At 31.1% G+C, this 14,200-nt stretch overlaps 2 protein-coding genes and 1 pseudogene across 3 annotated transcripts; 1 reads left to right on the top strand and 2 right to left on the bottom strand.

The window, feature by feature from the left end:
* Window positions 1-40: 40 nt before the first annotated feature.
* On the bottom strand, window positions 41-1,338 carry LOC123004603 (TIP41-like protein). 2 transcript variants are annotated; one of them, XM_044397926.1, is made up of 5 exons: window positions 1,183-1,338; window positions 943-1,127; window positions 716-895; window positions 447-666; window positions 41-399 (listed from the first exon to the last, which is right to left on the bottom strand). In XM_044397926.1, exons 2-5 carry the CDS (start codon window positions 1,119-1,121, stop codon window positions 85-87), a joined length of 894 nt encoding a protein of 297 aa, XP_044253861.1. In that variant the 5' UTR covers window positions 1,122-1,127; window positions 1,183-1,338; the 3' UTR covers window positions 41-84. The 2 variants fall into 2 exon arrangements, with proteins under 2 accessions (XP_044253861.1, XP_044253862.1); XM_044397927.1 differs by having other exon boundaries at window positions 943-1,142; window positions 1,183-1,327.
* Window positions 1,339-1,637: 299 nt separating this feature from the next.
* Window positions 1,638-12,708, top strand: LOC123005051 (TWiK family of potassium channels protein 9). The gene is made up of 6 exons (XM_044398652.1): window positions 1,638-1,865; window positions 2,121-2,394; window positions 10,667-10,835; window positions 10,884-11,065; window positions 11,855-12,075; window positions 12,331-12,708. Exons 1-6 carry the CDS (start codon window positions 1,710-1,712, stop codon window positions 12,496-12,498), a joined length of 1,170 nt encoding a protein of 389 aa, XP_044254587.1. The 5' UTR covers window positions 1,638-1,709; the 3' UTR covers window positions 12,499-12,708.
* On the bottom strand, window positions 4,152-5,392 carry LOC123005052 (annotated as a pseudogene).
* Window positions 12,709-14,200: the final 1,492 nt, after the last annotated feature.

The raw sequence follows: 14,200 nt of genomic DNA, 5'->3' as shown, positions 1-14,200 counted from the left end.
AGGGATTTTATTTTTTATCAGAACTCATGAAACAAGTTGATGATTTCAAAAAATAATTTATTAAATGCACTTATATACTGAAAATTACTCGCTTCTGCTTGTACTTTGTATAGAACATTCATCCGCGGCCCCTTCTGTTGGAGGTTTACATTCACCAAAAATTAATTTTTCATAAACTGCAGTCCTTACAGGCATATGAGGGGATAAAACATTTGGATTACCAAAAACATTTAATGGTAATTCTACATCACCAAATGCACATTCCTTATTTGTGTATTCCCTCAAGATATAATTTGTGTTAAATTCGTGATAAAGCCTTGTATCGTTTACTCTTAACATAACATTATCTACCCTTAGAAAAAATCTGAGCAGAATAAAATAAGAACTGGGCATTACACGCTAAAAAATCAAAATTAAAACGAGAATTGCATAATACATATAATTACGATTTTTATCGTGCATGACGAAATTCCATTATCATGTAATTCATCCTCATAAAGCATTAATTCTTGATAAAATAAAATCTTTTCTTTTTCTTTTAATTTCTCAATATTGATCCTTTCCTCAGTTGTCACTACTTGTACAGGTCCTGTGATTGTCCCTTTATAATCATTACTAAACGTCCAATCAAACGGTTTAATTTTTTGGTTCAAATGTTCAGGGGGTCTAAAAAAAACAGTCAACTTCTCTCCCCAAAATTACACGATCTTCAAACCTTGACTCACTCCACTCTTCTGAACAAGCCACTTTTATCGGCAATTTCCCATTAGCAACAGTTTTAAGCGCATCCAAAGCATTAAATTCAATTTGCCCCCCTGAACTGTGTTTAAGAGTCAAAACATTATTTGGAAACACCATTTCAGGCAAATGTGGAATATCCAGAGTTCGCGTATATCTTAAACTTAACGATTACACCAAATTTTGTCTTATTTCGAAACTTACAAGCAAAGTAAACAAGGTTCTTGTGACAGGTCTTTGCATTTCTCTGCACTTGCACAAATCGAGTGTAAAATATGTGATTTCTTGTATTTTATGACCCAGTCGTAAAAAATGTGCTCTTCGGAGTTTACGGGTAGTCTTTGGATATCAATTTCGTTTTTATCTTGGGTGACTGCAGACATTATAACCTAAAAAATGACTGACTTTGAGACAGTGACAAATTTGACGTTTAAAACCGTTTACTTCACTTTTAACACAATGTTCTTGTCTTAAATTGCAAAAAACTGAGTTTTTTTTCTAATTCTACAATGCTCAACTTTAAGCCGTTTTATTTTTAATGTAAAACGTTTGTTTGGCAGTATACTGCGCAGGTCGCAACATAATGGCGCAATGTTTGAAATTTGCACAACTTATTAAGTTCAAAAATTAACCTAAAACTCGTGTTTTTTACCTTAGCACTAACTTTATAATACAAGTCAAATTAAAACTAATTAATTTTAAGCAAAATTGCAGCTGTATTAATGACGCAATAATATAAATTTGCAGTTTATAAAGTATTATTCTGTTTGTTTGGATTCCTTTTCCGTTCCATTATCGAAAAAAACATTTCCAGAATGATAAAGCATCATTTGGAAGCGCTAAGCGCATCTGTATAGTTCCAAGATACAGTATCATAAAGCGTCGCGACGCTTTCGCGTCTAGTTGACTCCAGCCCAGCTTCTCGTTCAAAAGGGTGAATGTGTTCGTGTTTGTGATTTTTACATCTAATCATGGATGAATTGATGGAAACCACGGTTTACATAAGCTCTCCCATGGACTTTAAAACCCGAATTAGGAATTGGTGGAAAAGATTACGATTGAAAGCTGCGCTTCAACACATCGGCCTTTTGATAGCTCTCATGGGGTACACAGTCGCGGGGGGATTGGTACGACTTGCTTTTATTGCAAATTAAAGCTTTTGACTTAATTTACTTAAATCACAAAAGTTTCAAATAAAAGCGATAACATAGCGAAGATCAAGTTTTTATTGGACGAAAAACTTTCTTCGTTAATGCTTTTCGTGTATTGGCAAATAAACAGCCACACAATTCGAAATGAAACAAATTTACGCAAACTATTCTTAACTAAATTTAAAACGAGCAATTCAGCCCACTTTCCTTATGTAAATATTTTTCTTTCAGATTTTCCGACGTTTCGAATATCCTGCTGAAATTTCACGACTTAATCACTTCAATAACACGCTGTTACTAAAAAGAGAAAATTTTATACAACAAATTGTAAATAACACCGATTTGAAAAATTTAGATTATTTCATATCGAGCGAATTAGAGAATTATGAAAAAATTCTACAAGGTGCGTGTAGGGAAGGAATACCATTGTTTCCCAAAGAACAAGTTGCGAAATGGACCACACTGAAAGCGGTGTTTTTTTCATCGACGGTTTTAACGACTATTGGTAAGTAAACAGTTTCACCACTCGACTCGAGAGACGGTAATAAGTTAATTTCCACATTAATTTGTTTACCAATTAAACAATCAATCATTTTTCACGAATCACAATCAAATAGGAAACATTTACAAATATAAAAGTGGAATTCTATTTATCATAATGTCAGTCCAAACTGGAAAGTTGATTTATTATTATGGTTTCTCTTCCGTTTTGCAAATTAAATTCAAAATTTTATAAACACGGCTTAAAATAAGACTGAAAACGCTTTGTGATTAGAATTACATTACAAAAGGTGCTCTAATCACGTCGAAGACACGATTATTGATTCTTCCCGAGAAAAAACTTAATGTTAATTCAGTTAAATTTTAAACACGTTGTTAAATATACTGGACTAGCTTGAGTTTGTCGGCTATAATGAAGTTATTAGATCCAACACATAGTAAGGATGACCCAATTAAAATTTAAAATTAATCATAAGTTAGCCTAACAACTTGATAAATTTTAACGCCTGCAAAGTCAAACTCTGAAATTTTAAACACACGTGACTAATAAAAATTCATAAACGTCGCAACCGACCTATCACACTTATCCGAACAAAATTTCTCTTTATCCATTTATTTTTACGGTGTGTATATTGAGCCACATTTTTCCCAAACAAGGGAGATAATCAAATGTATCATGCATGAGCCAATTTACGAAACTCCTAAGTGACAAAATAACGAAAATTGAGACTTCAATTTATCCTTTGAAGGATACTCTATCAAATAAAATAATACACTGTAAGACTGATACCGGTTTGTGGAAATTCCACACAGTGTAAAATGCGTGTGGCACAAATATTTATTTTATTTTCGCGCCAAGCGTACCAAGCCAAAAATGGAAAAGTTGCGTGTTGACTTGTTATAATGGCTTTTAATATGTTTATTACCTACTACACCGAAATCAAAAAGTTTCACAAACATTAGAGATGAAGAATCGATAGATGGGATAGCTCGGGATTTTTGTTTGCACATAATTAAATGTTATTCAAAACATTGGCTTGTTTATTTGGAAAATTTATGGTTCGATTCAATGGTAACAAGTTGCCACATTTCCGCCAAAAATCTGAAAGCCTTTTTTTATTTGCAATTAATTTTTTATTTTGTACTCGTAACCTAAATGTGGTGGATGCGCCAAGACCCAAAAATTCTTTATTTACTTGTAATAGTTATTGAAAGCGCTATAATTTTTTTCTTGGTTAAACATAAGTCAACGATGCCTTGTATGATGATAAGTAGTCACGCCACAATGTACGAAAGGAGAATATGTATCAGGGATTTTGATTTATAGGCACTTAAATGAATAACAATCAATACGTTAACATCTTACAACAAAATTTTTTTTTACTTCTAAGTAACTAAATAAAAATAGCATTTGTTTTGAAGATTTATGTTTCGTATAAACGCTTAGCGAATTGCTAAATTTCCGGTATGAAACGAGAAATATTTTTATTGTTTCATCTATGTATTTCCATTTTTTAATACTAAGTTATCTACTTTACTGTTTTTGTGCAGTAAACATCTTGTGTAAAATACAAAAAAACAATAAATTGCTGAATTCAAAACATTTTAGATATAACATTTTATCAGCTTATGTTTGTTTCCTAATTTGACAGTAATACTTTGTCTTTTCTATGAGTAAATCTGCAGGTTTGTGTCTCGATTATTCCCGTAATATCAATATTTAATAGTGGCGCACTTTTAAAAATTGCTCATTTTTTATTTTTATGATTTACTATGAAGTTTCCTCAAAGCCATAAAATAAGCCCAAGACGATCGCAGTATCTGCAATATTTTAAATTAGATCGACTTTTATTTTAACAATTACTTACATTTGTGAAAGTTATTACATAATTGGAAGCATTTTTCCAACAAATAGTACTATGGGTTTTTGCGTTCTTTGCATAAAAAACAACAGATCTTTCTTAAAACTTTGCGGACAAACGTACCACTGACTTTTATAAGCGGAATAATACAAATTTGCTCTCTGAAAACAAATTGAATCAAATTTAAAGCTTTTTGGTTTAATTACCTTCAAAACGACTTCGTTTCCGAACCAACAATACAAAAAAAATTGCGTAAATATCGCCACTTGGTAAAATATCAGCATTATAAAAGTAGCGTTAAGAGTATTTACTAGTGATAATAAAAATATTGTTTCACACAAGACTAGCAAACTGGACCAGAACAATGGGACTATAAGCCAAACCAATAGTTTTAGCGAGTCTAAAAATATTTTATTTTTCTTTAAACAAAACAGTTGACTTACTTTAAAATTAATTTATGGTGGTGTATACAGTTTCCCAATTCACCTCTAACTGTGTGGAAATCAACAGTTTTTTTTCCTGAATGTGATACTTGGTTGTTAAGAAGATCACACTCCTGTTTGCATCATCAACATTGCAAAATAATTATCTATACAAACGTTACTTAAAGCATGATAAATAATAAAAATAGTTTGCCAAATGGAAGTCAGGCTATAGTTATAGCCCGAAAGATAATCGTAGCGAAACCAGGCGTTTGAAGGCAAACGTTTCTCGCCATCCAAAGTGGGAAACAGAATCCACATGATTGTAGTGAAAACGCCAGTGAAAAAATAATAGTTAAAAGATAAATTTAGACCAAAAAATTGCATTTTTGAGAATTTTTTCTTGTTGCTTATTTTTTGGTTGAAATTCTTTCAATTTAAACATGTTGACAACGATTAGAACGTGATTGAAGTTGTGTTGAAAAATATTTGCTTTTATTATGACAGCCACTGTACTCAAAAGATTGTAAATCGTGGCTATGACTTCTTCAGTGTTGTCAAAATTTTTCAGCATGTTTATCAGGCTTGTCAAATTGTATAAATACATGACGAAATGAGTGTACACTCTGTATATTTTTAGATTACCAAAAGGCCAATAGCCCATTATTTTAAATAAAATATTATTATCAAATATGCATTTATTCAAGTCTAGATACATTGTTGCAAGTGACAAAAGTTCGATAGAGCAAATTTATATGAATTATAAGATTATTAAAAATTAACAATTGGAAAAATAAAATATTTAGTAACAAATTACTTGACCTCAGTCGAGTCAACTTGAAATGATAATGACATACAATTTTTATTCAGAAAAAAATTATTCAATATTATTTTAAAGATTTATTTTTCTTTCTAACACCTTCTAATTTTTACATCACCCCAAAATCAATGTAATGTCTGTTTAATCTCACTAGTTGCAAACCGAATCTTTTTATGATACACTTTGCATTCCGTTTGCTATAAGACGAAAAACAGCAAATTGGAAACACAATGAGGCATAAATAACGACCCTACGACGATTTTAGCCGATTTTATCCAACCAATTCGAATTGAATTAGAGAAAAATTTTAACAAAAAGCATTCGCCAAGTTTGTTTGAATTCATTAACTCGAAAAGTTTAAAAATAAAATCGTAGAATTTGTTCTGTTTAATACGGAATATTCAGCTTAGTCAGACTTAACAAGTTACAAAAAATGTTTATTTAACAAAATAGGTGAGTCATTCTCTAGTTTAGAATTAAACTACATATTAAACTTACAAACTTTTGTATATCTATTTTAAGTTATCAGTGTTTAATTCTCTTCTATCAGTAAACAAATTATTTTATTCACAATCATCAAGTAGGTAATAATCTCGCTTGTAAAAAGTTGAAAGTATAATTGATATGAAATATAATAGTTTAATATAATGAAATATAATACTTTGTCATACGAGTATGTCTTTTGGCCAAAGAATATTTGTTTTATTGTCTACTTAATACATAAAAACGTAAAATGCAATTTCAAAATTTAATATTTTTTTATTGGTTTTCTGTTCTCTAAGAAAGATGATTCTGAATAAAATAGTATACAAACCTTGGTGGTCATTGCATCATCGTTCTTTTGCTTATTACTGATGGCGCTTATTTATTAAATATCGCCTTAGTGATGAAGCAACTCGTACCTTGGTATGTAATCTACTATTGTGGCCTTTACGTGTCTATTTTGAAAGTATAAGACTTGATGTTTTCTATGAGTAACTGAGTAACTCTGCAAACTTGTGCCTTGACTATTCTTCTAATATCAATATTTAACAGTGATGCACTTCTAAAAATCCCCAATTTTTATTTTTATAATTTATCATGAACTTTTCTCAAAGCCATAAAATAAGCCCAAGATGATCGCAGTATCTGCATTATTTTAAATTAGATTAACTTTTATTTTACCAATTACTTACATTTGTGAAAGTTATTACAGTAATTGGAAACAGTTTCCCGACAAAAAGTACGATGGGTTTTTGCGTCCTTTGCATAAAAAACAACAGATCTTTTTTAAAACTTTGCGGACATTCATACCACTGACTTTCATAAGCGGAATAATAAAAATTTGCGCTCTAAAAACAGGTTAATTCAAACATAAACCTTTTTTGGTTTAATTACCTTCAAAACGACTTCGTTTCCGAACCAACAATACAAAAAAATTTCCGTAAAAATCGCTACTTGGTAAAATATCAGCATTATAAAAGTAGCGTTAAGAGTATTCACTAGTGATAATAAAAACATTGTTTCACACAATACTAACACACTTGTGGCAAACTGGACCAGAACAATGTGACCATAAGCCAGACCGATGGTTTTAGCGAGTCTAAAAATATTTTTAATTTTTTTAAACAAAACGCAAGTTGACTTACTTTAAAATTAATTTATGGTGGTGTATGCAATTCCCTAATTCTCTTCTAATTGTCTCAAAGTTAACACTTTCTTTTCCTAAAAGTGACACTTGGTTGTTGAGAAGATCACACTGAGCCCCTGTTTGTATCATCAACATTGCAAAAAGAGTATCCATACAAACGTTACTTAAACCATGATAAATGATAAAAATACTTTGCCAAATGTAAGTCAGGGTATAGTTAGAGCCCGAAAGATAATCATAGGGAAACCAGGCGTTTGAAGGAAAACGTCTCTCACCATCCATAATGGGAAACAAAAGCCACATGACTAGAGTAAAAACAGCAGTGAGGAAGAAATAATAAAAGATAAATCTAGCCCAAAAAATTCCATTTTTAAGAATTTTTTCTTGTTGCTTATTTTTTGGTTGAAATTCTTTTAATTCAAACATATTGACAATAGTTTGAACATGTCTGAAGTTGTGTTGAAAAATATTTGCTTTAATTATAACAGCCACTGTACTCAAAAGATTGTAAATCGTGGCTGTGACTTCTTCAGTGTCGTCAAGATTTTTCAGCATGTTGATTAGACTTGTCAAATTGTATAAATACATGTTTATCATGACGAAATGAGTGTACACTCTATATATTTTTGGATTACTAAAAGGCCAATGGCTCATTATTTTAAACAAAATTATATTATCAGAAATGCCTTTATTCAAGTCTAGATACATTGTTGCAAGTGACAAAGGTTTGAAAGAGCGAATTTATATGAATTATAATAAAATTATTAAAAATTCACAAACCTGGAAAAATAAAATATTTATTAACAAATGACTGAATACCAGTCGAGTTAATCGATAATTACATACAATTTGTGTTCAGGAAAAAATTATTCATTACTATTTAAACGTTTTATTTTCCTTTTTAAGACCACCCCATTTTTTACAACACCTCGAATCAGTGTAATGTCTGTCTAATCTCACCCGCAGCAAAATGTATTTTTTATGGTGCACTTTGCATTCATTTCCGTTTAAGACAAAAAACAGCAAATTGGAAACACAACGAGCCATAAATAACGACCTTACGACGATTTCAGCCGATTTTATCCAACCAATTTGAATTCAATTAGAAAAAAAAATAACAAAGAGTTTGTTTCAATTCATTAATTTAAAAAGTGTAAAACTAAAATAGTAGAATTTGTTGTCTACTACGAAATATTCAACTTTGTCAAACTTAACTAGTTACAAAAAATGTTTATTTGACAAAATAGATACGACATTCTGTAGTTTAGAATTAAACTATTAAACTCGCATTTTAACAATAACGATGAATTCATTCATGTAAAATAAGAGTAACTCTGCACTTGTGTTTCGACTATTCTTCTAATATCAATATTTAACATTGATGCATTTCTGAAAATTACTTAATTTTTATTTTTGTGATTTATATTGGATCTTCCTCAAAGCTATAAAATAAACCCAAGATGATCGCAGTATCTGCATCAATATTGTAAATTAGATCAACTTTTATTTTAACAATCACTTACATTTGTGAAAGTTATTACAGTGATTGGAAACATTTTTCCAACAAAAAGTACGATGGGTTTTTGCGTCCTTTGCATAAAAAACTTTCATAAGCGGAATAATAAAAATTTGCGCTGTGAAAACAGCTTGATTCAAACTTAAAGCTTTTTGGTTTAATTACCTTCAAAACGAGTTCGTTTCCAAACCAACAGTACAAAAAAATTTGCGTAAAAACCGCCACTTGGTAAAACATCAGTGTCATAAAAGTAGCGTTAAGAGTATTCACTAGTGATAATAAAAACATTGTTTCACGCAAGACTAACACACTTGTGGCAAACTGGACTAGTACAATGTGACCATAAGTCAAGCCGATGGTTTTAGCGAGTCTGCAAATGTTTTTATTTTGTTTTAGAGAAAAACAACTTGACTTACTTTAAAATTAACTTATGATGGTGTATGCAATTCTTTAATTCACCCTTAAGTGTTTTAAAATCAACACTTTCTTTTCCTAAATGTGACACTTGGTTGTTAAAAAGATTACATTGAGCCCCGGTTTGCATCATTAATATTGCAAAAAGACCATCCATACAAACGTTACTTAAAGCATGATAAATGATAAAAATACTTTGCCAAATGTAAGTCAGGGTGTAGTTATGGCCCGAAAGATAATCATAAGGAAACCAGGCGTTTGAAGGCAAACGTCTTTCACCATCCATAATGGGAAGCAGAATCCACGTGATTACAGCAAAAACGGCAGTAAATAAAAAGTAATAAAAAATTAATTTGGCCCAAAAAATCTCATTTCTTAAGATTTTTTCTTGTTGCTTATTTTTTGGTTGAAATTCTTTCAATTCAAACATGTTGACAATGGTTTGAACGTGCTTGAAGTTATATTGAAAAATATTTGCTTTAATTATGACAGCCATCGTACTCAAAAGACTGTAAATCGTAGCTGTAGCTTGTTCAGTGTTGTCTAGATTTTTCAGCATGTTTATCAAACTTGTCAAATTGTATAAATACATGTTTATCATGACGAAATGACTGTACACTCTGTATATTTTTGGATTTCTAAAGGGCCAGTGGCCCATTATTTTAAATAAAATTATATTATCAGATATGCCTTTATTCAAGTCCTACATACATTGTTGCAAGTGACAAAAGTTCGATAGATCAAATTTATATGAATTATAATAAGATTATTAAAAATTAACAAACTTGAGAAAATAAAATATTTAGTAACAAATTAAATATTCATCATTATTTAAACGATTGATTTCAATATCTGTCTAATTTCACACATAGCAAAACGTATTTTTTATTATTGTGCCTTTGGCATTAATTATAGGGGGTCTGATCGTACTCATCTTAATTGCGCGGGTATCGTAGTAAAAACTTTGTAGAGTAATTATCAAACTCGTCCTTGAGATAAAAGATCAAACTGGGGCTTGGCGGGTTGAAGTTTCTGATTTTCAATGTTATCGTCTTGGCGAAAAAATGTAAAAAGTGTAAGCAGTTTTTTGGAAATTTCGTGAAATAGTGCCGGTGTAAACACAGTCTTACGAGTATTTGAAACCTGTTCTCCTAATTTTTTTGTAGATTTCTTACATGGTAGTTTCAAACTTTGCCCTCACACACGAAAAATTAATCACTTTCTCTAAAAGGAAACATTTGTGGCCACAGAAACGTATTTTACACACTTTATCGTAAAAAAAACAATTGTTTCTAAAGACAAATATTTGTGACGTTCTTGATATTTATATTTTTTCAAACGTTGCCATGTCAAGCACCTATATATCAAACTATTTGACTTATGTGTGCTATTCAAAAGAAACCGGCGCATCCACCAATTTTTTCGTTTCTATCATTTCCTCTCTTCCACACATAAACACTACAATGTTTCGTAAACTTTATTTCTCCTAGTTTTTTCACGTCTCATCTTTTAATTAGTTTTCCTCTTCCATAATGAAACTAAAAGCTTTAAATTAAACCTTAAATCACGTGCAAAATCTTTCCTGGAATTTGTGATAAATACCCTGTTGCAGGATACGGGGACATCGTTCCACGAACAACTGAAGGCCGCGCCTTCTGCATAGTATTCGCTCTTGTGGGAATTCCACTGACATTGACCGTGATTGCAGATTGGGGGCGGCTTTTCGCATCGACTGTATCAACCCTAGTTAAACACACACCACCAATGCCTAAAAGATTCAGGTCAACAAGAATTGCAAATTAATACGAATCAATAAATTGTGATTATAGGAATGCAACGGTCGCTCGCAGAACGTCTTCTTACGCCTTTTCCGCTGTTTGTTTTCTCTTCGTTTACCTCGCCGCAGGAGCAGGAATTTTCGTCAGTTGGGAGGACGACTGGACGTTTTTTGACGGATTTTATTTCTGTTTTATTACAATGACAACGATCGGATTCGGGGATTTAGTCCCGAGTAAGGATTAACATTTATTAAATTATTCGTCTCTAGGGTGTTGCGAATTTGTGAGTCAAGGTCGAGTGAAAAATTCACTATTTCTATAGGAGTGCGGACAAAATCGATATAAATTTCTTGTTTGTTTAATTTATGAGAGCAGACTCATGAGAAGGGACAAGTTTTATGAGGCCTCCACAGAATTAAGACTAGATACTTAAGTTAAAAACTTTATAATTAAATTTAGAGGTTTTAAAGAGGTAATTATAGAGTCGCGTATATTTATTGAGACAAGGGTGGCGACGTTATTCTTCCCCTAATTTTACGGGTCGCATAGTGCACAAAATGACACTGACCCCAAAGTCGATATCGGAAGGTTAAAAAAAAACACGTTGTTTCGCTTAGATTTACCAAAATTTAAAGGCTTTTTTATAAAAAAAAAACACTCAGTCTATAGACTGAGTGTTATAATATCATTATTAATATATAGATTATTATATTAATAATTATAATAAAAAACAAAGACACTTTTCTCACTTGGTTTGATTTTTTGCAGGTAATGTTATGTGTAAAGAAATATTGAATTTATGAGCGCTCGTCTATTTCTGCCCATGTTTGCGTCATAAAGTGGCCATATTAAAGTCGTTTTAATACCACTCACAAATCTCTTATTGCTTATTTAACAATTTGAAACCTGAATCACTCGTTTCCGGATTTACGACTTCAGCAAAAAAGGTTCGGGTATTTCCCCCGAGAGATCAAATAGCAAAAATACTGTTATAATAAAACTGTTTTTTTTTCTTCACGCAGAACAGCCGACTTATATGCTTCTTTGCACGTTGTACATTTTGGTGGGTCTTGCCTTAACGTCTACTATAATAGAGTTAGTGCGACGACAATATGCTCAATCTTGGAGACAGCTCCAGGCTCTTCGTGGACCCCTCGCTGAAAATTTCAGGAAGCTGGCCGACAATGCGCCGGGATTAGACGTGATGGCCTTCCAGCAGGATCTCATGAAAGTTTTAACCGTGGTAGGTGACAAGACGGTTATTTATTGAGAGGAGAATTTTTTTGATAGTCGTAAATACTACTATTAGACGCGGACACAGTAATAACAAATTTCATTAAACAAATAAAATGTAAAAGAATATCAGACTAGTCGCGGTCATAGAAAATAAATATTTAAAGCGCAAAATAAAAAAATCTCAATTGTTTTGTCCTTGGTACAAGTTTGAAGTAGGTACAAAGTGATAAAACACTATTGATAAATGAGTAATTTTGTTTAGGTGACGATGTCGCGTAAAAATGCATTTTCGAGAAAGGAAAAGAAACTCAAACAGAAGGAATGGGAAGATGCCATCGAAGCAGTGATAAGAGATATCACTGTGGGTACAGCAGCCGTTGAACAGAAGCCACCGATGGTCCAAATTGTTATTTATGAGAGTTCCGTTTGAAGAGGTCGACATCTTATCACAGTTGCATAACGTCGGAATTCTGACTCATATCAATGTTGAGGTCGATTGGACTTAAAACCAATTGAATTTTGTTGTCTAGTGACGATGACGTGAGAACCACGGTTTCAACAATACATCTTTATTATTTCTACAAGGCTATTGTTAACTTATTATGATAAACAGAAATTGTAAAAAACTAGACATAATATAGGCTGTTATAAAAATTATCAAAAATAAAACATTTTTAAAAATTGTGATTTAATCCTTTTTTATGTTAACTTTAGTTTTTCTCTCTAAAAAAATGCTGCTATTAATTGCCTAAATAAAAAAGATACATCAAAAAATAGTATACACTATAAACATATTACGCAGCTCATTCGTAGGTATTATTTTTTCTTTGCAAAACTTTCGATTTGACAATTATGCAACTTGTATTGAATAAATAAACCATGGAACGTCGCCTAATTATTTTATTTTTATTATTAAAAATCAAATAAATTGCTACCAAGATTGTTACATACAAATCTGTACCTTATTAGAGGTCAACTGTGTTAAGTCACAAATTTTCATTTTTCATGTGTTTAATATTAAAAAAAAATCTTATAAATAAATTTTAAAATACAGAGTCACGAGGAGTATGTTTAAAAACAATAGGATTTTTTCAAATTTTTGTAATGCTTTATGATCCCACAATTAAATATTTGGCCGTTTCTAATAATGTTATGCGCTCTCCTGAACAATTTGCATCATGTGACCTCTAAGGTACAGAAATATAATTAAAAAAAAAAATAGAAATTTGAATTATTATTTATTTTTTGATAATGATAAATTTGAACTTCTTTACTGTTTTTAGTAGGAAGTCACTCACAGCCATTGTTAGGTACCAATTTAATTTTTTAATTAATAAAACATTGTCAACCATTTATTTTTAATAAAAAAAATAATTAATTCAAATTATAAAAAAAATGTGACTTGACTTCTTAAAATTAGTTTTTTGTTTTAATAGCTATGAACACAACAAGAGTTTTAAACTATAAAACTTGTGTTGTCTTCAAAATGTTTACCAACATTAATAATATACTGAATAAGAAAATAAATAAAAAATACTAAATTCAAAAATGTTTGTAAAGAAATTTGTCAAAATAATGTCAAAATTAACAAAATGCTAAGAAAAGAGTATTTTATGTACTTTTGACGACGTATTTTATAGAAGATCATACATTAACCACAACTTAAGACGTAAGCTTAAATGCAACATAGAAACAGTACAAAATGTTAGTGTTGAAAAAAGTAGTTTTATCCATAACAGCTTTTAATAATTATATCCTCTCTAGCATTTTTCTAATTTCAGAAATATCAGTTAGTAGCTTGTAGCCACTCGCAATTAAGCAATTTCTTATGATAATAAACATTAAAACTTATTCCAGCTTTTATACGTTCCTCCCCCTTGACTCATTTGCTCCATTACTCGCAAAATTTAATTTTGAGAAAACACGAGGTTGAATTACCATCGCCTTCCGAGTAAACTTTGCCCCCTGACCTGAAAACACGCAGTTCGTAGTGCAATTGAGTAAGAAATGACTCATTCAAGATAAAAAATTTACACCAAACTTATTACTCCAAATATTTTCCGAGGTCAGCCAAGGACGACCCCTTGCCTTTATATCCCTTGAGTCATAAAAAGTAACATTTCGTAACGTAA

The sequence above is a fragment of the Tribolium madens genome, unplaced genomic scaffold (genome assembly GCF_015345945.1).
Source record: "Tribolium madens isolate multiple individuals breed KSU strain unplaced genomic scaffold, Tmad_KSU_1.1 Scaffold_20;HRSCAF=117;Tcas5.2_LG4, whole genome shotgun sequence".
NCBI classification, from domain to species: Eukaryota; Metazoa; Arthropoda; class Insecta; order Coleoptera; family Tenebrionidae; genus Tribolium; species Tribolium madens.
Note: the sequence above shows the minus strand (reverse complement) of the source record. Positions and strands in the feature narration are given on the sequence as shown.

Bases quoted from the DNA above. Each gene is read 5' to 3' on its own strand.
- LOC123005051 (XM_044398652.1), top strand. From the start codon at position 1,710: ATGGATGAATTGATGGAAACCACGGTTTACATAAGCTCTCCCATGGAC. The intron at 1,866-2,120 runs GTACGACTTGCT...TTTTTCTTTCAG, and splicing joins ACACAGTCGCGGGGGGATTG to ATTTTCCGACGTTTCGAATA. The intron at 10,836-10,883 runs GTCAACAAGAAT...TTGTGATTATAG, and splicing joins CCAATGCCTAAAAGATTCAG to GAATGCAACGGTCGCTCGCA.
- LOC123004603 (XM_044397926.1), bottom strand. From the start codon at position 1,121: ATGTCTGCAGTCACCCAAGATAAAAACGAAATTGATATCCAAAGACTA. The intron at 896-942 runs GTAAGTTTCGAA...GTTAAGTTTAAG, and splicing joins GAACCTTGTTTACTTTGCTT to ATATACGCGAACTCTGGATA. The intron at 667-715 runs GTTTGAAGATCG...TGTTTTTTTTAG, and splicing joins GAAGAGTGGAGTGAGTCAAG to ACCCCCTGAACATTTGAACC.